The sequence below is a fragment of the Melanaphis sacchari genome, unplaced genomic scaffold (assembly GCF_002803265.2).
Source record: "Melanaphis sacchari strain LSU unplaced genomic scaffold, SCAv2.0 Contig55_pilon_pilon, whole genome shotgun sequence".
Lineage (NCBI taxonomy): Eukaryota > Metazoa > Arthropoda > Insecta > Hemiptera > Aphididae > Melanaphis > Melanaphis sacchari.
Window position 1 is genome coordinate 473,073 of NW_020271389.1, and position 22,924 is coordinate 495,996.

A 22,924-nucleotide genomic window follows, 5' to 3' on the forward strand; every position below is an offset into this window, starting at 1 on the left:
ATTTTATCTAAGTCCTAAATAAAAAAATATAATTTTATTAATATTATTATTTTTTTTTTGTGATGTCTAAAATTCTAAAAACCTCTAAATAGTTCATGTTTTCCAGATCAGAATTTGGAATTTCATTGCTTATTTTTTTTATAAGTGAATTTAAACTTTGTTTATTAAAAGTTTCTTCTGATTTTATCTTCTTAACCTGGTTTGAAATAAGTATATAATTTTCTTGGTCTTTTAAACTTTTTTTTTTTAATTCTTCAAGTTCTTGTTTTTGTTCTTGATTTTTTAATTGAAGAAGTTGTAGTTTTGATTGTAGTTCACTTTAAATATTTTATAATGCTTTAATAAGTTTTGCTAATTTTAATAACAAATATGTAATTAAATAGACATAATATTACTCGACACGATTTTGATATTGATTGTCAAGAATATTCAATTGTGTTTGGTAATTTTTATTAACATGTTCAAGGATATTTAAGTTACCAACTTCAACTTCTTTTTGGTTAATTTTACATGATTTATTCTGTTTTAGTTTTTTGGCTATAAATAAAATAATTATAATTGTAATAATTATTACAAAAAATGTATAAATGAAACATGATCAATAGTGTTAAAAAAAAAGTAAATAATTTATTATACATTAAATACACATTAAAATCAATAACTAATTTTTATAAATACAAGTCAACTTAAAAAAAAATATTTAATTTAATTTATAAATAAATAAAATATACATATTTTGAAGTAGACAACATTTCTAGAATATAAATACTTAAGATTCAAAGAAAAATCAAAAAAATAACAAATTTATTAGATTGTTTTAAATGTGTATTATTATTAATGTTATTAGAGTAAGGATTTTAAAATTGTCATATAGACCACATAGCACAATTAAAAATTAAAAATGTATGTATTATTCTAAGCTTAAGGTAAAACTATTAATAAACTACAAACAATAATAAATTTGTTAAAAATGTATTTAAAATGCATTGCTTTTATTTTTGACATACCTATCATAGTGGACATTTCTATAGATACAGAATTTCCTTGAATATTTAATTCTAAAAGAATTTCATTGTTTTTTAATGATTTCATTAATAATTCTGCTCCTGTTTCACCTAGACAATTCCAACTTAAATCTGAAATTATCAAACTTAGTATTAAAATTTAAAAGTAAAAATATAGGTTCAATTATGTGTTGTTAACATGATAACTTTGTCTATGTAAGCTATTAGTCATATAAAAGTTTATAAAAACGAATATTTAATAATCATAATTATTAGCAATATATCAATACAACATAATAAAATACAATTTATGTTTTTATAACATGTAATCTTAATTTTAACCATTTTTTTTAAAAATATTAATAAATTTCAAAGCCTCTAAGATATTATAATGTATCTTGTATATATATATATATATATATATATATATATATACATATTATATTAATTCAAGAAATGTGATTATATTTACCGATATTCTTTAAGCATTTATTTATGTTTAACATACTAGCTAAATAAAATCCGCATGCTTGACACAGGTTATTATTTGCTAAAATTAAGGTATTTAATACTGTATTTGACATTAAACTATGACAAAATTGGGAAAATGTATCAACTGAATCACCAATGTTATTCCAATCCAATCGTAGTCTTAAAATATTATAAACAATACATTTGTGCATAATAAATTAAGTTTATAAAATCAAAATTTAACAAGTAACATACTCTGTAATATTAGTATTATTTAATAATGTTTTAGAAATATATGTTGTTAGATTATTTCCAATTTGATTTCCTTTTAAATTTAGTATTTTTAAATTTGTTAAATAATTGACCAAATTTAAAAAGTTTTTCAACCCATCAGCTGGTAGTAGACAATCAGACAAATTCAAAATATTAATAGTGGGTTCATATTTTAAAGTTTCAGCTATTAACGAACAAGAATGTTCTGTAATTGTAGTACTTTTCAAATTGAATTCACCATAAACACTAAAATCAAAATTAATAAAATAAACAATCATTTTTTTCTATTATCATTAAAATTACCTTGCATTGTATAAACATGATGTAATAAATTCATTGGGTATTACTTTGTTTTTTAAACATAATTTTCGATAAATATTGCAAATACTTATATCCATAATAATATGTTATGATTTATATTTCATAGAAATGTAAGTTCAATGATAAGTTAAAAAATGTTTTTGAATAGTTTACATATAAAATATACACTATAGTACAATTTCTATACAGCGGAAAGTCAATGTTTTAACAAATACATAAAATTAATTATTATTTATTAATAATTTATAAATTATAATAATTAAAAATCAATGAAAAAAACAAATTTGGAAAATCGTTTTTTATTTTTAAAACGATAACGGCAATCAGTATTTAGCTGTGGTCATAGAATAAATAGAATTCTGTGGTGGACGGTGGTATTTACCAATATTTATTTGTTATCTGTTTTGTAATCAGACTTTTAAAAGCAATGATCATTGATAAAGCATAAATATTAAATATATTTGTATTATTTGTAATTCGTGAAACTATTATGTTATTCAATATCAAATATCAATAGGTATTCATTAATCATTATTGTTATTCTTCTATTTATTTAACATGAATACCTACACTTTTAGTTTAAATATCAAGCTTCTCAATATTTCTATAATTTAGATATTTATAGTTTAATATATTATTATCAAAAATAATTGTGGGTTATTAGTTTTTATTTCAAAAATGCCCACTATACTCGAAGGTGGTCCTGAATACAATAAACTTATATTTAATTATGATCGTAGTTGGACTGATGATTTGCCAGTTTGTAAAGTATCAGGTATGCAGAAAATAAATACAATATTTTTGACAACAATTCTGTAAAACAGTTTAAATATAAAAGTATGTCTTAGGTGTAGGATACTTGACACGTCAAAGATATGACGAATTAGGTCAACGCAGAGAAGAACTGGAATCCGAAGACATTAGTCTTCGATGCTGTTATGATGATGCAGGTGTTGTATGGTTGTACGGACTTTTTAATGGTCATAATGGGGCAGATGCAGCTCGGTTTGCTCGAGATCGTATTGCTGCAGAAGTTTTACTAGGTCAATTGCCTACTACAGAAATAGACCAAACTACTAAAGAAATAATTCAGTAAGCAATTAACATTAATATCATTAACATTTATTTAAATACTTTTTAAAGAATTTTTATAAAATTATAGACAAAGTTTTCTTTCTGTTGAGGGAACTTATCTTGAAACTATTGATAATAAATTACTTCAAAGAGCAAGTCTATTACTTCAACTTCCTGAAGGGATATCGCATTACGATGCTTATCAACAATATCCTCAAATTGTAAATTTTATCCTGATAATATTCAATATTATTCATTGTAAGTCTTAGAAGTAAAAACAGATTTTTTTTTCAGATTGAAAAATTAAAAGAACTAGAAGAAGAATTATCATGTGGTACTGGGGCATCCATAGCAATACTAAAAAATGATCGTTTATATGTTGCTAACGTTGGGGAAAGTCGCGTACTGTTATGTAAAACTGATAAAGATGACGTGTTGAGAGTGATACAGCCAACAGTTGATCATAACTTGACAAATTTAGATGAAGTAATGAGGCTAACAAATCTTGGACTCAAAATAGCTGATGGAAAGATCAATGGTTGGATCATTTAAATGAATAGCTAAGAATATGCACAAATTGATAAAACTGTTTAGGTAATAGAACTATTGGAAATCAATCATCGACAAGATGTTTATGTAATTACATGATAAAAGGTGCTTACAAAGACTATGAAGAACTAAGTGCAGCTTCAGCTGAACCAATTATAGCTGAGCCACATATTGTTGGGGGTATTTCTATTGATTCATCGTACAGGTAGAATATTTCAGTAGTTTTTAAAATAAGCAAATTAAAAAAATATTAAATTTACAGATTTATGATGATTGCTTCTCCGGGTCTCCTGAAAACTTTAGAAGCTGCAACAGGCACTAATCAAGTGAACAAGGAATTAGCATTATTAGTAGTTGAACAAGTAAACACATTAATTTGATCCAGCATCCAATATAATTATTGTATAAAATATATTTACTTAAATTTTCTTTTACCTCTTAAGTTACGAGTACAATCTACATTAACTGGCGTTGCTCAAGCTGTTGTAGATCATATAGCTAGAATATATCATGATACTTATGAAGCACAAGATAATGCTACTGGAATTACTCGTCCAAATATTATGTTAATGATACGTAATTTCAATTTTGCAATGCCTAATGCAATCACTGAACAACAACATAGCTGGAATGGCTCATATGATCAAGGTTGAAATTAAATATGTAAGCTATATAAGTTATTTGCACGAAATTGTTTTTTTCAGATACAGCTATTAACTTGACTGAAACTACAACATCCACTTCAACCGATCCATCTAGTGGTTCAATCAAGGCTATATTGCCATATGTTGATTTCAGTGAATTTAACTCAAATGTTGATAAAGCTAAAGCACAAGGCACGCTCCCTTCAAATATCAATTTTTTCTATGATTAGATCAAATATTATTTAAATTTATTTTTAGTTCAATATCTAAATAGCAACATAATTGTTATTATATAGTTAAATTTTATTTTTGTATGCTGTTCCTAACTTAAACCAATATTTAAATTTATGTATTCGTTTTTTATTTTTTTATTTATTTGCATACAAATGAAAGCAAAATATAGAATTTTATTTAACTGCTAAAAATAAATATCCATTTAAACACCTAATATTATGTATAGATTTTAAATTTATGAAGAGTTTATTCAATCTGTAAAAAAAAAAAAACAATAAATAACAAGCATATTTAATAGATATTATATAATATTATGACAATAGAAACAGTCATTTTCAGCTAGATTATTTGTTGTTTAATTTATATATAAATGCACCATCTTAAAATAAAATTTTAAAAAGTTTCATTTGTAAGTGGGAATAAAGTAAAACTTTTTTATTTTAAATTAGTACACACTGCAATACTGCATAGACAATATTTCATAATTTTATACCTGTTTTATTTTATTATAGGATAAAATTTCACATAGAAAATGCAATATAATTTGTAGTGTCCAATTATCACAATCTTATATAATTTAATATTAATAAACTCTGTTAGCCACCTAGCTGTATTAATAAAAGTTATAATAAATACAATATTCTAAAAATCATTATGTTGGCATGATGTACATATATTATTTTAATAGAATACATTTAAGACTAGTTAATTAAATTGGGAACTTAGGATACCTATATTGTTTCATTTAATAGTTATTGTTATAATATTATATTCTATTAATAAAAACTACCTTCTATTTTTTATGTGTCATGTAGACAATGTTCAAAAACTAAAAATTCAATTTTGAAATTAAATACTTTCATAACAATTGAACAAAATTTAATATAGTGTATTTATAATTTTGTTTAAATAAAAATTGGAACATTTTAAGCATGTGTGGATGTGAAGGAAAATGTACATAAGAACCAGTCTATGCTGTATTTCTGTGATTCTCATATCATGTTAATTAATATTTATTAGTTCTTTTACCATTGTGTTATCATATTATTTCAAAAGTTAAAATTATAATATTAAAACCTTTAAAATTTGTTTTATGGAATCAAAAATAAAAATATTGAAATATTTTTCAAAAACAAAAAATTGTTATCATAAAGAAATTGAAAATATGAGTGTATATTATTAAGGTAAAAATGTAAAGAATCAATTGATACTTTAATATTATAACATAATACTTTATAACACAAATGTTTTTATATTTTATTTGAATAAATGTATTCTTTATGTGAAAATAACTTATAAATATAAATCATTTATTAAATTAAGCTGAGTAATAGATTGTTAGATATTAATATATTATAAATTTATAACGTATCCTTTTTATGTGTATATTACCATATTTGCAGTTTACATTTTGGAGAAGTGAAAATATTTTTTTATGTAAATTGTGGGAAAATCTTAATTCCTAATTATTTCATTGAAACTTAATATTAAGCTTTGAGTTTTTATTTAATATGAAGTGAAGAACTTTTGTTCTAGATTTAAAAATAAATTGTTTGGTATTAATAAGAAGTTTCAGGTAAAGTGTTGATTGTGAATTAGTATAAGTGATACAAAAAAATGAATTATACATTGAACAATATTTTAATAAATAATTTGTATTTGTTTTAAAAAATGCTTTAGGTAAATTATTAACAAGTTATAATATATACAAATATGTTATTTATGTTACTGAAAATAAATAATTATATCGTTGATGTAAATAATGTATACAAGTATTTGAATTATTTATCATCCTCGCTATCTTCTTCTGGTTTTTTAGAAGTTTTATATTCTAATACTGTAATTTCTTTCTCTAACGCATCAAATGCCACTGAAAATTTTAACATAACCTGTTCATACCTAAATTAATCACACAAAAACAAACATACAATTAAACTTAGTTGAAAATTTTAAATAGTTATGAATGTTAGGTATAGGTAATATTTTTCATTTCACCTGAATAATAATGTATTTATATGTTCAGTTTGTTTTTTAATTAATTCATGTTGTTTTCGTTCGTTCTCAACCAATCTTTCAATTTCTTCAGTATGCTTGTCTATTTCGCTATAATACTTATCATTTAGAGCAGGCCATTTTTCATTAAGCTGTTGGAGTTGTTGAGCATATTTAACTATTTCAGCTTCAGCAGAAAGTATAACTTCTCGTTTAGATAATTCAGTTTGATAGTCTTCATAAAAAGGATCCATCAATTTGTCCAAAAGCTTTACATGACTGAGTAATGCAGTAGCATATGGATGACCAATACATGCATTACCAATACTATTGTCAACTTGTTTGACTTCTTCCAGAAGGTTACCACTTGGCAGAGAAGTTGATGTATCTTTGTTGGTACCATATACTTTCAGTTCTAAAGCAGAAACCAATTTTTCTAAAATTGAAACTTTGTCACCTTCCATATTCTGAAATTTCTTTAAATAATAAAATATAAATATAATATTTTATAACACTAGTCTAATTACCATTTCAACAATTTATATTAAAAACCACTGTTGATGTTAACTTAATACAAAATTATGTAAGATTCTTGTAAGGTGTAAATGTTTATTTTATTAAAAGTTAAAGACATATTGCATAATAGACTTTTTTATAGCAGTATTGAGAATTAAGAAAGTCTTATTTATTATTTAGTACAGAATAATAATAGGAATGTTAAAATAACTATTAGTTATTCGACCTAACCAAATGCAATAATATAATCAATATCAACACGTATAGTGATGTTGTTTAAAAGTTAAAATAAATGAAAATATATGTTGTGGGACAGTTTTAAAAGTTGATGAATAGCAATTCAAATACCATAAAAGCAGTATGCCATCATGAATTCATGACAATGTACAACTAAACACTAAACACCATTTAAGGTGACATAATATCAGCGATGGAAAATAAACCGCCGTTTATTAATAACAACAATAATTGTTTATTTACTTTTCAACGCTCTATCGACTACGTCAACTGGAAATGTCGACGTTCCGCGACAAAGATTAAAAAGCACCTTCAGAGTATTCGAACGGCCACGGTTGTGTCTACAAACTACAATGCATAGCAGTGTTCGGAACTACGGAGACTTCGAAAACGAAACGCGTACGACATATAATTTTTATATATATTATATATAAATAAATGACACAGTAGATAGTAGTTATTATTTGTAAAAATTTATTAATGTTCCGAACGTTTGGGATTCGGAATATTCGGATACATCATCTGATAACAGTGATCACGACTCGTCGCTTATCGCCGTCCGTCGGTTTCGCGGTTAACCGTACAACCATCGGCTAACCGTAACCGCGGCCCGTGCTCGTCGGCAGCGGCGATGCAGGCAGGCTGGCGGCTGCTGTGCCTGTATCACGCGAAACACGATGGGTTTCCGGTGTACACACACACACTGCGTACGTAATACGTATATTTCGTGCCGCATAAACCGTGGTGCGTGTGGTGTACACTGTACGATTATTACGATTGCGCCCAGACATGTTTGCTGTCCGTAGCGTCGTAGTCGAAACTCGAAAGCACCACCGGCGCTAGTGGTTATAGCGCGTATTTATTGTTGATGTGTGTGCGTGTGACGCGGCTGAGCGAGTGAACGTCGTGTTTTACGCATTCGCACTCGCACGTTGACAGTAGTAGGTACCGCCGCGTTATTATTATTATTATTATTATTATCCCTAGTCCGTGTGTGTTTGTGCATGCTTGTGTGAGTGTACGTGTACGTGTGTTGTGTTCCTTGTACTCCTCAGATCACCGTTTAAAAAAACCACAACAATTTCGTGCTCTCCACGACGGTCACAAGAAAAACGTTTTTTTTTTTTTTGTCAAAATCGCCCGTTTCCCGAAATCAGAAAAGCGCCCGTCTACCCGCGTGAACCCGTCGCCGAGCTTTTTGTGATCCATCGACTCGGTCGCACGCGCACTCTCATTCTCCCGTCGTCTTCAACTTAGACGCATATTTCGTACCCACCGTGTCCTTTTAGCAGCCGTCGTCTCGTCCGCGATTCGCCGGTTCGCGTGTGTCGACGTAATATATAAATAATCATCACGACGGACGCCACCGACACCGGTATGGAGAAGAGAATTGAACTGGAGAAACGGGGCCGAAGCGCCGAAGAGGTAAAAAAATGAACGACTAGAAATTCTTGTCGAATAGATGTTTTTCAAATTCGTACTACGCGCGCGATCTCTTGCCGCCGTCCGGCGTGCTTGTGTGTGTGTGTGTGTGTGTGTGGCGTGTGCTCACTGCTGGCAGCGTGTTGAACTTGAACCGCGCGCAATCGATTGAAATGGTATCGACGAGAACACTTTTATTAACAATATAATTTCTTCCCGCTTAAATAATAATTACAAAACCTAATATAATATTTAGACTGAGGTACAAAGACTATTACAGCGTTATTGATCATTTTGTTTTCGAAATTATTAGTGGTTTGGTCGTTATTTAGCAATTACCAGATGTTTCTGGTCGAAAGAGTTGAATTCTACACTATTTGAAAATCGTGATTAACCGCTTTGTGGTCGCGTATACTTGTACGTAACGAGTAAGGAGTGACCTATGTTTTTGTATTGTGTATTATATTTATTTTTTATTATTATAAAACATAAATCGACGATGCGCCTCCGCCTCGGCGGTTTTAATTAAGCTATCGATATAACGACGAAAGCGATTGGACGGACAGGTGTCTATGTGTGTGTGTGTGTGCGTGTTGCGCCGTGCGCGGGCGCGCAAACGCCATCGAGTATTGGAGCAACGAGTCCGCGACTCACGGGTGACTGTAATGTGTACTTGCTACGTGCGCGTCGGCGCATGTGCTCGTGTAGTCGTATGATTTTGTGGGTGAGTGGTAAGGGGGTAATTTGGCCCGCGGCCATGTTTAAATTTTAAATACCTCGTCGCTGCTCTCAGCGTTTTTTCATCTAAAATACGTTTATTAAATCAATCTAATATTTAGAATTATTGCAAAATGAAAATAATATTCCACCTTTTTTTTTGGTACGCATATTATAATGATAATGCGGTGTATTATAATACATATGTGACATGAAACAATAACACAACAATATTATATTCCTATCCGCTTCACCTTATGCCTGTTCAGTTTTTACTGGCTGTTGCAACCTTATAGGCTAATAAATTTTCGTGAATACCATTATCTGCTGTCGTATTATGATTTATTGTCCGATGATAATTTTAAATAAATCATAATTGTTTGTATAAACTCACTTGAATTGTCAATCAATGTCTGAAGAACAAAGTCTAGGTATCAATAACTTGAGATACTTGCCCTTTTCAAATGGTCATTTTAACTCGGTTGCTTTGAACAAACTGAATAATATGTTTTGTTTCTTTTAATTTATTGGTTTTATAATTAATTATTTGAAAATGTTTAGGTAGGTTAAAAAGTTTCTAAAAACATTTCCTCTAGATGGTACTCTTAGGCTAAGATTTAATTGAATTTATCCTTTAAACGACCTAAAATTACTTATACAAATTGAACTAATTCATAACATAATAAAAATAATAATTTTTATTTGATGACCCAATAGTCTGAATTGGTGCTATGTAAAAACTGAATAAATTGTCCCATCTTATAACTTTTTATTATTGTGACTGTGTGTCTCCTCTATATCATTTAACCATTCTAACAATCATTGTTTTTCTTCACAAAGAGTACTCAACACTACAAAAAATTTCCTCTTTAGAGAAGGGTCTAAAAAATCCAATTAATTTTATCTAGACCTCACTAAAATAAATATGTACCATTTAATTATTGCTAGATTATGATTACTTTTTGTATTAAATGTTCCAAATATTTATTGTATTTACCTATACTTAGATTTTACTGTAACAATAAAAAATTTTATTCTTAATAAATTTTATGTTTTTTAATTTGTTTAGATAGACCAATTAATTTTGGATGATTGTCGTAGCACTGCAATAGTTGGTCTTACTGATGAATATGTTGGTTTGCGCAATCTTAGTATAATCAATGTTGGTTTAACAAGCTTAAAAGGTTTTCCAACATTGCCTTCACTCGTCTTTGTAAGTTATGCTACTGATTTAAAGATTTCTAATTGCCCATTGTTTTATCATTTTTATCATTTTTAGTTGGATGTCAGTGAAAATCGAATTTCTAATAGTCTTCAGAACCTCAGCGGTTGTTTGAATCTCAGATCATTGAATCTCAGCCAAAATAAATTGAAAGATATTGAATCGATTGATCCATTGGTAATATCAATAAACAAAAATTGTACCTATAACGTTTGGAATGTTAAATAAAATACTTTTATATATACATAATTTTTTTTTTTAGAAATCTCTAAAACATCTTAAATATTTGGATTTATCTAATAATGAAGTAACCAAAGAAGAAGGATACAAAGAATATGTCATAGAGTATTTTGCCAAAACAATTAAATGTTTAGATGGGTATGATTCGGTTATTATTAACCAGAGTTTTTATTATATTAGTTTTAAATATTTATAATTTTAGAGATAACTATTTCAATGGCAAACATGAATCTGCCAGTGACAGTGATGAAGATGGAGAAGATGGTTCAGAATCTGAAGGTAGAATCTTAAGAAATGCATAATATGTATTCATTAATAATATATGTATATTAAGATGGATAATTAATTATTTTAGCTGAAGAAGAAGGTGATGATGATGAAGATGATGATGATGATGATGACGATGACGACGATGATGATGACGATGATGATGATGCTGAAAAAGGAAATTCTTATAGTGACGAACAATCATCTGATCAAGAATATGAGAATGGAGAAGTAGGCTTAGAAGACTTGTTAAAAGACAATATTGATGAAGAAAGTGAAGGAAATGATTATGTATTAGATGAGGAAGATGGTGTAGATCAAGAATCTACTGATGAAAGTGATGATGATGAAGCTGATGATGCTACTGCAAATGGTGCGTATTTACTTTTGTATTAGCTAACTTAAGTTTGTCTTATCCAATATTTGTATAGGCATGAACAAATGTTTTCAAACAAGATCATAGATGGACAGAAATTAAATCAATATATATAAATATTTTTTATGAATATGGTGATATTTGTTTCTTTTTAATAATGATCTCACTTCGTTGCACAATAGGACTTTATTAATTTCCCCAATAATCAATTTTTAGTATATTAGTTGAGCGAATTGTATTATTATGTTTTGAAATATTATATTTTGTTGTATTTTGTGTTCATATAATGTTTCATTATTATTGTGTAGAATATATTTAAAATATTTATTCTATTAAATTTTGAAGTATATGTTAAAGTTTTAGTTATAATATTAATTTTAAAATTATATTGTAAGATCAATGGCTATAGGAAAATAAAATACAAAAGACTAAGAACAATATTTTATGTTTTCAAATTATTGAGTTTTAAAGTAATTTAGTTACATCACTATTATTTAATCATGGTATTCTAAAATAACCCCTTCGCATAATTTCGATTACATAAAACAAAGTTAAATCACTAAAAAATATTTATTTAACAATAAGGTATTTGTCATTAAACATTTCAATTATTTGAATAGCACTTGCTCTCATACGCTTTTCACATTAGGTATGTATAATAATAAAATCTGCACCAAATGCAGCCGCCTATACTTAACAATATCATAGTGTAATAAAATCAAATAAAATTAATATTTAAATATCTCATTAATATCATTTAATACTGTTTATTTAAGAACATTTAGCTAATATATTATGTTATTGTGCTATATTAATTATGTATTATGTTTTATATTTCAACTCATTATGTAATAATTGTAAAATTCTTTACTTATAATAAAAATTAATATTTACAGATTCACAAGATACTAGAGGGAAAAAAAGAAAACTTGATGAATAATGTTAAAAGTTTTTTATTACTGTTACGTGAAGTGGAACAAATTGTATGTAAATGTCCCACACTTATTTTTAAGTATCAACTTAAAACCTTTTTATTATTTTATTTGTAAATTGATTGTTTTAATAGACATATTATCATGTTGTGTACCACACAAATCATTTAACTTTTTTTGAACTTAATAATATTATACCATATTATTATTTTTTTTTTTGACATTGCTATGACTATGGATTTACCAAGTTTTTTCTTATTACTTAGATTGACTTTTTTTTTTTTACTTCAAAATTGTTTAGAGAATATTTTTTTACTCATATTTTTGAGCATTTGTGGAATATGTTAATACAACTTGATGTCCCTGTTGTAATTTAATTGTATTTGAAGACCAAATATTAAGTTATTTGTGTGTTTATAAATATATATATATATATATATTTTTATTTGTCACAATTAAGCTATTAACTATTATTATTATTATTATTATATTTAACTCTGAGTGACTGATTATTTTTGTTGTCAGTATGAATTTAAAAATTAAAATTCTCGAAGTAATAAGCTAATATAAGTAGAATTGTACAGGGTATAAGAATTATTGAGTATTTAAAAGTTAATAGTTTCTGGTTGGTGGAATAATTAAATTATACATTTATTAAATATTTTAACTATTGATAACTCTATATTCTTTCTTATTTTTTTTTTATTAAAAATTATCGTTTGTACTAATATATGATTATATATTATATTTAAAATAATTTAACTGTTTTAGTATACAATTTATATCCGTATCAAATTATATATAAAATGCTATATTTAGTAATTTTATTCAAAATTTTTGGAATATTAAAAATTATAGTTCATAACATTCAATAATGGTTTTCATTATCTGTCATTTTTTTTTAAAAAAATTTTTTTATTTCTGTATAGTGTATTTTAATAATAAGACTGCTGCATCATAAATAATTGTTAATAATTGTTTATTTTATTTATTATTATTGTTATTTATACCTCGATAATTGCATTCCATTAACTGGGCGTCTTAACAATTAGTGAATCTATATTTTGAACAATTTTATAAGATCTAATAATTTAAAGTAATATTTGAAAAGTGCATAGTATTCCACCACCCCAGTGTTAATACTATTTTATTATTTTTTTATGCTCTTTTTTTTCTTACACCCTATGTATGAATTATTCACATATTATGTATTAAAATCAAACAAATTATAATATTAAAGGAATGAGTGTTTTTGAATGTATATAAATATTTTTATAAAATATATCAGATGAAATATTATTTAATGTAATCTTATCATAAATTCTAACATTTGAATAACATAAGAAAATGTGTATTTTGTATAAAAAGCTCAATAATACAATTATATTTTAGTGAATTCACCTTTTGTTAACTCTACAACAACATATTAATAAAGAACCAATTCTTAAATGTTCATCACAAGTAGTGAATTAGTATAGTATAGTTGTTTATACATACTTGATATATTCCAAACAAAATGTATGGTGCAAAATGTTCCTTTATGATTTGGATATTGTAATAATGTTGATGTTATAAATTTGTGTTTCATGTATGATATTCACAATTTACTGACGCAACTGTTACTTGAAGTTTTTTAATGTTGTTTTGACACACAAAAAATTAAATTAATATATTTAATGAATTACTGTAATGTGAAAATTGGATGTTGTTAATTTTTAGAAGTATTTTGAAGAATAGTTGAGTATAATAATTTCAATTTGTAAATTGTATATGTTGTATAACAGTGTTTCCAAACCAAATTTTGATAACAATTATTTTTATGAGTCATAAGCATATTTATAATTTAACATAACTATAATTTATGTTATTGTATAAAGTCTGGCAGGAGATTCTAATAGTAGGCAACCAATTAAAAAGGTTGGGAAACACTGGTATAATAAAGAAAGCAATTATTAAGATAATTGTTTTTCTAGTAATAAGTTTATTTGATTTGTCTTATGTATGTTTATATATATATATTCATATACATAATTTAAATTTAAAATAATATTACAGAACTCCACTCTTAAAATAATTATTGTGTCATAACTTAAGTCTTAACAGCACTTCAAATTATTAGAATTTATTTTTAACTATCATGATTTTCACTTAATAGTTGATATTATGGATAAACCGTTTTGTTATTGTTATAAAGGTTTTGTTAAATTATTTTGGTAGAAATAAAGTAAAATCAACTGTTTATATTAGATAAAAATATATACATACATATTTATAAAACACTATTTTTTAATGCATTCAATTGTATATGTGTTAAGTATATTATTATTAAAATTATATTTATAAGACAATGTTTATTTTATATCATTGTTTAACTTCTTATTTATGTTATTTCTGTTTAACTTTGCTTCAAAATTGTAAAGTATTAATATTATATATATATATATATAAATGCTGTTTTTCAGCATAAAAAAAAAACTGTTGTATTAATTTAATTTTTTTTCAATAAAATTTGTTTTAAAAAAAAAATGTCAAATCAGCCCTGTGAGAATCTATGACTGAGAGAGGTTGTGATAGTATAAACTATTACTGTAATTAAATATAAATATAGTTGCTCGAACATTAGTCACTTAGTCGCATCATATAGTTGGTCTCGTGATATATATTAGATGGTAATAAAGCAGGGGTGTTGGGCTGGTCTGAGTTTAATATCTATGATGTAAACTAATGATTTAAAATATTTAGATTTACACAATGTTGTGTTCTTTTTTAATACAGGGACTTAATAAAAATCTTTAGAATTAATTTGTCATTTTTCATATTGAAAACTTTATTAACACTAATTTAACCTAGCCAAGTACTATACTCCCTATAAAAAACACCATGAGTTAAGTTAATTGGTGATATGAGTTCTTATTTTATTACTGTTGATTTATTTTTTGTGCCACTTCTCTGACTAGGCAATTATGTACAACAAATTTTATGAAACTTATAAAAAGTGATGATTTTTTTCAAAATACAAATGGAATTACACACATCCCTCCAGTTATAATTAAGTTCTACCAGGTAATAGTTCGTTTAATTTTAATATACATTAGTTTTATATAATTAAATTGCTTGAGTAAATTTTTTGTTATTATTAGGAATTCACATTTCTTGAGATTCTCCAAATTGTATTCCAATAGTAACTGATATTATACAACATTTTGTCAGTTACTTATTATAAAAAAATAAATAACTCAAAAATAAAAGAATGAATAATGTTTCAATTTACACTTAAAATATAATTGTTTGACTATTTTATAAGCATAAATCTACAATAAATATGCGATCACTCTAGTAGTTAGGCTATTGATTGAAAATTTAAATATTTACTATTGTATAGATTAATATTCTATCTAATTATTAATATCTATTATTATTCTACTAATAAATTCAGTACTGTACTATTGTAAAATATGTTTTTTAAAAACCAATACAAATTAATTTATTTAAAATAGATAGGTATATTTGAAAAACTGATAAATATAAATTTTATTTAAATAAAACAATAAGTATATACAAATACTTTGATTTTTCAATAATTACTACAATTTTAAAAAGTATGATTCAAAGAAAATTAAAATAATATTATATTACTGCCTCCAAAAAAACATTGATAAACAAGAACATTATTTCTTATAGCTGTAAAATCCTTCACCGGTCTTAACACCCAATTTTTTTTCATCAACTAATTTCTGTAAAGATGGTAATGGATTGAACAATGGATTGTCTGGGAATTTTTCATGCCATCCGTTTAAAATTGAATTGGTAGTATCATGACCAACATAATCTGCCAACTCAATAGGTCCCATTGGGTGTCCTGCACCTAACTTCATAGCTATGTCAATATCCCTAGGAGAAGCATCACCTCTCTCCAACATTCTAACTGATTCAGCCAGCAATGGAACTAGAAGTCTGTTGACTACAAATCCAGGAGTGTCTTTGCATGTAATAGCTGTTTTACCAATAGCTTTTGCCCAAGCCATTAATTGTTCGTAAGTTTCATCAGATGTTTCTGGAGTTCTGACAACTTCTAATAATTTCATCATTGGTACAGGATTAAAAAAATGTAACCCTGCAAATTTGTCCTTCCTCTTACAGACAGCTGCAATTTCACCAATAGACAAGGATGATGTATTGGAAGCAAAAATAGTCTTTGCTGGTGCTATGTCATCGATAGACTTGAAAAGTTTGTGCTTGATAGACAAGTTTTCAACAATGGCTTCTAACACCAAATCTGAATCTTGCACTACATCAGCTATTTTTGTGGAAGTACTAATTCTTGATAAAGTTTCTGAAACAAATTGCTCACCTTCTTGAGGTTTTTCTTTATAAACCTTTTTAGCGACTCTTTGTAAACTCTGTTGAATGCTCTTTTGAGTTTTGTCTAAAACTTCTTGATTGAGCTCAACAATTGTCACATTGTGACCAGTTTGAGCAGATACTTGAGCAATACCTGAGCCCATTAAACCACCTCCGACAACGGTGACATTTTTAATCGCTGCACGGGCAACAGAAGTTGAAAAATTACGAGAAATTACATTAAGACACGACATTTTTATAACTTTTGTAGTACTTTTTGTTATTACAGTATAAGATATTAAATATAAATGAACCCGGAAGAAGAAAACATTTACCTACTTTGCCATCGACGTTAACAAAGTTCAATAATATGTCATGTCATACTCCGCGTACTACAGCTGTGATTACGAGTTGCCCCTTCCATACATTTGATAATGATCACGTTTAATATCCTTCTGATCAGGTGATAACCACAATACTGCATATTTAATTGCCTACTTATTACTTATAAAGGGTTTTTTTTTTAAAGTTGTCTTTATATCATTTTTAAATTATTTTGTTTCAGTATGAACTACTTGTGAGAAATCTTGTATTGAATTTTCAAACTTTAAATTTAAAGACAAAAGCTTTTATACATTTTTAACTACAAAGCAGCTATTTAAAATTTTGTCAAAATTCTAACTTCAATATTCAAATGCATATAAAAAAATTGTGCCAATAATTTTTTACAGATATAAAGATAACTTTTGTGAGATCTTGTATTATATTTTTAAGAAATTTTACCTAACGAATATTATTTTATTGACAATTATAGAAAAAAAAGTCGTCTTGCATTCATTCCAATTTCTTAATTCTCATAGATAGCTTAAAAATACCAAGTTATAATATTTTGTTTTCCTCGATTACAAACAAAATTATCGGGAAATTTTAATTTTTTCCTCTTCAAAGTATAAACTAGATCCAATTTACTATTCAAAACCTCCCTCTATAGTCGATGTTTAAAATATTATTAAACATTATTAATAATTACTCGTGTTTATCTGCTAAAAATATCATAAATCATTGTAAAAATAGAACATTCATTACTATTCTCAAAATTTAAAATATTAAAACAAGGTACCTAGCTTGTTTAAAACACAATTAAATTAAGTACAGCTTAGGTCATACACATATTAAGGGTGTTAAGGATATCTCTTGGACATATTTTTTTTAGCTTACTAAATTATTGATAAAATGTAAATTTAATAATTTAATTTTCTAATGAAACAATATATTGAGACGCACATCAATAATTTAAAGACTAACTATAACAACACCCTTAGTTTTTACTTTATAGCTAAAGATAGGTTATTTGATTGAGGATGTCAGAAAATTGTTTTTAAATATTTAAAGTTTTTATCAGATAATACAAATATTTTTTATCAGTAAATACCGGTTTTGAATTATCACATCAAAGATGAATATAAAAAATAAATAAATAATCACAAAAACTACAGTCTCCAATATTTTGTATTTCATATTATAAAATATTTTTTTTAACTAATTTCCTTCTCTTTCTTATATTTATAAAGTATTTAAATCGTTTGTTAACTATATTTTTTTTTGAATTCTAGCAATTTAATTTAAAAACATCACAATGTCTGACAATGATCATAAAAGATGGAGTCATTTGAAGAAGATCTTGGAACGTTCCAGTCCGTTCTGTCATCCTGATTTTGAACCTGGCTCAGGCATATTAGAATTTCTACAAAATTCTTGTAAACTGCTCGTGGTCGGTGCTGGTGGATTAGGCTGTGAATTACTCAAGGACCTTGCAATGATGGGATTTGGTGACGTACATGTCATAGATATGGACACTATAGACTTGTCTAATCTGAACCGTCAGTTTCTGTTCCGCAAGAAAGATGTTAACAGTTCCAAAGCTGAAGTTGCAGCAAAATTTATTAACGAACGTGTGCCTACCTGCCGTGTTACACCTCATCATTGTAAAATTCAAGACATGAGCGAAGATTTTTACAGGGGCTTTCATTTTGTAGTGTGTGGTCTAGATTCTGTAGTTGCTCGTCGATGGATTAATGGAATGTTAATATCCTTGTTATCATACGATGAAAATCAGCAACTAGATAATTCCACTGTAATACCATTGATTGATGGTGGCACTGAAGGTTTTAAAGGCAATGTCCGTGTTATACTACCTGGAATTACACCATGCATTGATTGCACTCTAGACTTATTTCCACCACAGGTAATATATTTTTAATTATTATAATCCTATATTTTAATTTGATTATCACTAAAAATATAATCACTAGTTATTTAGTTACTACATTTATATGAGCAAAATGCAGTTGATTTTCAAGTAGGTAATTTGTTTCTTAATATATAAAGAGTTTATGGTAGTTTTATAATTTTTTTTCTGATGAAACAATCTTAAGTCTTTTCATTCTTCATAAGGCTAACAAAGAGTTAAGTATCAAAATTGTGTCCATAAACCTTGAAAAGATATTTTATATATTAAAGTAAGATATGGATACTATTTTATTTAACTGAATAAAGATGAAAAATTAAAATGTGATAATTAATTTTCAAAAGAATTTTAATTAAAAAAAAAAATATTTTTAGTTTAAAACAAAATATATTAATGAATATAAACAATTATTTGTGTGTATTTCATATAGTACAAATTTCAACTATTTTATCATTGCATAAAATGTATAAATACTAGTCCACACTAAAAAAAATTATTTATAATTCAGACAGTGGAGTTAGCCTATATTATTAAAGGTATATCTATACACATACTACTACTGATAATTAATTATTTTATTGCTAATCTTCTTAAATTTTGATGCATTCCTAACTTTGCATTATATTAATTAATGGGCTTTTGTGATATTCTTTTATGATAAATAACTATCAATATCTGTATTATGTTAATAAAATCTTATCAATGATTCAGCTTTTTAATTGAAAATATAAAATTATTATAATCATCAAGTTCATAATACTTCTATAGTTCTAAATTTTAAGAACAGGCTAGAACTTTATGGATTAATATATGAATGAATTAAAAAGAACAAAAACAGAGAGGATAAGTATTTTTTGAAATAGAAATAATAACTAAATATACTTACCTAGTGCTAAAATTTTTTAAGTTTAATTATGAACCAACAAAGGAAATTAGAGCAAGAGAAAAAAAATGAATATTAAATTTATCATTTAACTGAATTCTGAATATATTTGTTTTATTCTATAAATTCAAATGACAAATTTTTAAACTATAAAATCTCTAATTCTTATTATTGTAAATAAACATATTCTATTTATGTACATGCTTAAAAATATGTTGAATTTTTAAAAAGAAAACCAGCCAGGTAACCCAGGACGGTTACCTTGTTTTTTCAAATAGTCTTTATACATATCTTGACTAATTTTGCTTGATTTTTCGTCTTCAGAAGTACGTTTTTTAAATTCTTCTGTATGACACACATTAGGAAATTCAAATTCTTGATCTTTAGGCTAAAAAAATTAAAATCACATTAATACTAAGAACATAATTAAATGTATAGATTTTGTTTGAAAAAATTGCTTACCATTGTTACAAACGCTCGTCGGAAATCATCTTCTTTTACAATAGGTCCATATTTATTATAAATCGGTCTTTTCAGTTTACCTGTTAAATATTTCATAATAAACATATATTAGTATTAAAGAATTTTCCATATTAATAAATACTTTATTTAGATATTACCATTCTCAATATTCGATTCAATTTTAATAACTTTAATTTTATAAATTTTTGTTAAATAATTTTCTATATCATAATTTGTCATTCCGGTAGGTACCATAAATTGAACCACATTTTTTGGTTGTTTTTCTTCTGGTCGTACTAATTTCATCCAAAAATTAGGCAAAAAAATACGTAGTTGAGGATTGCCTCTTTGATAAATTGGATACCTACAATATTTTTTTTACTATTAAAAGGAATTTTTGTAAATCAAAGTTAGTATAAAAATAATATTTTGATTTTTTAAATTAAAACGTTTTACTCGTTTGATTATAAATTTACTTATTAATTACATTGTATACATACCATCTGGTAGACATTATATTGTTTTTTAAATATTGTAATGAATAATAATTATTTTATAACTTATATCATGCATCTAGTATTTTTATTATTTGCTATACAGTGTGGATTTGAATGATTTGATTAAGTTATACTAAATTTGTGGACTGATATCACAGACATAATAATATTATATTGTTTTCTATGCGTATAACCACGGTTTAAAATATATCTTCTTATGATATGAATTTCCATCTTTCATTGGTTAATAATCTGTGTATATTTGTAGTATTATATAATCTCCTTGAGCAGTGCTGTTATCTTTATCGCTAAGTGCGGGAATCTTAAATGTAATTTTTATATATCATTTCATTTTATAACAGGGTCAGGATTTTGTAGGTAAAATTATTAAATGTAGTTAAATATAGACCCATAGATCATTTATGTTGGATTTATATACAATGAATTTATTTGTTTGGGTTATGAATAGTCTCCCTCTCATAGACTATACACTCTGCATAAGTTCGATGCTTTATAGTATATTATTGAATTTATTGTATTAATTTATTAAAATATATCTCAATTACTAATATTGTGTTGACAATAAACTTATTCTATAAAAAAAAAGTTATTATCTTTTCATTTTTTTATGGTTACAATTTAAACTTAACTATTTGTTATTATTTAATATTGATCAATTATCAGATATCTAAAAATAATATATTAATTCTAATTTTGTTTGTAGGTGACTTATCCATTATGTACTATAGCAAGTACGCCTCGTTTACCCGAACATTGCATAGAGTATGTGAAATTAATACAATGGCCAAAAGAAAATCCATTTGATTCCAACATTGATACAGATGATCCAGTTCACATTAGTTGGATTTACGAGAAATCACTTGAACGCGCTGATCAATTTGGTATTTCAATTTTAAATTGATTACATCTTAGTAATTGATTATTAATCATACGGTATTTGTTTTTAAATTAGGAATAAATGGCGTTAACTATCGATTGGTCCAAGGTGTTATAAAAAATATAATACCAGCAGTAGCGTCAACAAATGCTGTCATAGCTGCAGCTTGTGTTACTGAAGCATTCAAAGTAGCCACCAGTTGTTGTCCATTATTAAATAATTATGCTGTATTCAATGATGCTGATGGTATATACACGTATACATATGAAGCCGAACGCAAACCGGATTGTATTACTTGTAGTCCATGTAAAGCCAAATATCTCGATGTTGATGATACAAATGTGCGGCTGGAAAAAATAATTGAAATACTTTGTGAACACCAGCAATATCAGATGAAAAATCCTGCACTTACTATGGAATTAGATGGAAAAAGGAAAACGCTGTACATGCCGAATGTGCCTTCCATCGAATTAAAAACTAGGCCAAATCTAAAAATGACACTTGAACAATTAGGTATTTCCGACGGATGTAAATTATTAGTTGCTGATATCACAAACCCTAGAGCTTTTGAAATTATCCTTAAAATTAAGAATAACTGTGTTAGTATGGAATAGTATACTTTTTTGAATATTTACTTTTATACAATTCTGCAATTTATATTTAAATAAAATTATAAACATTAAACTTTTCATTATATTATGTAATATGTTTGTCATTATTTCATATTAATTTAAATAATATACAAAGGTAATAATTAAGCAATCTAATTATAAAACATATGTTTTATATTAGAAAGTAAGCAAAAGTTATATTTTATATATTATTTTTATAAAAAAAAAAAAAAATTACTCATGATAATTTAATTAAACATTTTTTTTTTAATGTTTAACCTCGTGCATTCGACTATATTAAGATTCTAAAAACAATGTCTTGTAACATATCATTCAATTAAAAATATATTATGTAGTAGTTGTAGTACCCATTTGAACTTTGATTTATATATATATATATATATATAAATATTGTTAGAGTTACTAACCACTAGTTATTTTTTTCTTTTTATTGATTTTATTTTAAAAGCCCGACAACTAAGGGCATTAGCTG

General features: G+C 26.1%; 7 protein-coding genes across 7 annotated transcripts; 3 read left to right on the forward strand and 4 right to left on the reverse strand.

Annotated features, from left to right (window-relative positions):
- Positions 1-391: 391 nt before the first annotated feature.
- LOC112599861 (leucine-rich repeat-containing protein 45-like) lies at positions 392-2,134 on the reverse strand (the record flags this gene model as incomplete). The annotated part of the gene is made up of 5 exons (XM_025346940.1): positions 392-537; positions 1,008-1,136; positions 1,477-1,655; positions 1,731-1,994; positions 2,052-2,134. Coding segments are annotated over 5 exons (801 nt in total), but the record flags the coding sequence as incomplete, so codon positions are not given.
- A 613-nt stretch (positions 2,135-2,747) lies between these two features.
- On the forward strand, positions 2,748-4,616 carry LOC112599834 (TGF-beta-activated kinase 1 and MAP3K7-binding protein 1-like). The gene is made up of 8 exons (XM_025346905.1): positions 2,748-2,844; positions 2,918-3,161; positions 3,232-3,364; positions 3,438-3,681; positions 3,738-3,897; positions 3,955-4,054; positions 4,136-4,340; positions 4,397-4,616. Exons 1-8 carry the CDS (start codon positions 2,748-2,750, stop codon positions 4,564-4,566), a joined length of 1,353 nt encoding a protein of 450 aa, XP_025202690.1. The 3' UTR covers positions 4,567-4,616.
- A 1,674-nt stretch (positions 4,617-6,290) lies between these two features.
- Positions 6,291-7,781, reverse strand: LOC112599849. Its single transcript, XM_025346927.1, has 3 exons — positions 7,559-7,781; positions 6,566-7,038; positions 6,291-6,469 (listed from the first exon to the last, which is right to left on the reverse strand). The coding sequence occupies exons 2-3, from the start codon at positions 7,024-7,026 to the stop codon at positions 6,352-6,354; spliced, it is 579 nt and encodes a 192-aa protein (XP_025202712.1). The 5' UTR covers positions 7,027-7,038; positions 7,559-7,781; the 3' UTR covers positions 6,291-6,351.
- A 460-nt stretch (positions 7,782-8,241) lies between these two features.
- Positions 8,242-12,888, forward strand: LOC112599848 (acidic leucine-rich nuclear phosphoprotein 32 family member A-like). Its single transcript, XM_025346926.1, has 7 exons — positions 8,242-8,740; positions 10,524-10,667; positions 10,734-10,853; positions 10,939-11,054; positions 11,119-11,195; positions 11,272-11,556; positions 12,456-12,888. Exons 1-7 carry the CDS (start codon positions 8,693-8,695, stop codon positions 12,497-12,499), a joined length of 834 nt encoding a protein of 277 aa, XP_025202711.1. The 5' UTR covers positions 8,242-8,692; the 3' UTR covers positions 12,500-12,888.
- Positions 12,889-16,076: 3,188 nt separating this feature from the next.
- LOC112599836 (hydroxyacyl-coenzyme A dehydrogenase, mitochondrial-like) lies at positions 16,077-17,214 on the reverse strand. The gene has a single exon (XM_025346908.1). It carries the CDS (start codon positions 17,084-17,086, stop codon positions 16,160-16,162), a length of 927 nt encoding a protein of 308 aa, XP_025202693.1. The 5' UTR covers positions 17,087-17,214; the 3' UTR covers positions 16,077-16,159.
- Positions 17,215-18,390: 1,176 nt separating this feature from the next.
- LOC112599820 (nedd8-activating enzyme E1 catalytic subunit) lies at positions 18,391-22,489 on the forward strand. The gene is made up of 3 exons (XM_025346881.1): positions 18,391-19,077; positions 21,647-21,824; positions 21,896-22,489. Exons 1-3 carry the CDS (start codon positions 18,469-18,471, stop codon positions 22,432-22,434), a joined length of 1,326 nt encoding a protein of 441 aa, XP_025202666.1. The 5' UTR covers positions 18,391-18,468; the 3' UTR covers positions 22,435-22,489.
- On the reverse strand, positions 20,122-21,065 carry LOC112599821 (39S ribosomal protein L23, mitochondrial). The gene is made up of 4 exons (XM_025346882.1): positions 20,926-21,065; positions 20,584-20,789; positions 20,426-20,505; positions 20,122-20,351 (listed from the first exon to the last, which is right to left on the reverse strand). Exons 1-4 carry the CDS (start codon positions 20,937-20,939, stop codon positions 20,187-20,189), a joined length of 465 nt encoding a protein of 154 aa, XP_025202667.1. The 5' UTR covers positions 20,940-21,065; the 3' UTR covers positions 20,122-20,186.
- Positions 22,490-22,924: the final 435 nt, after the last annotated feature.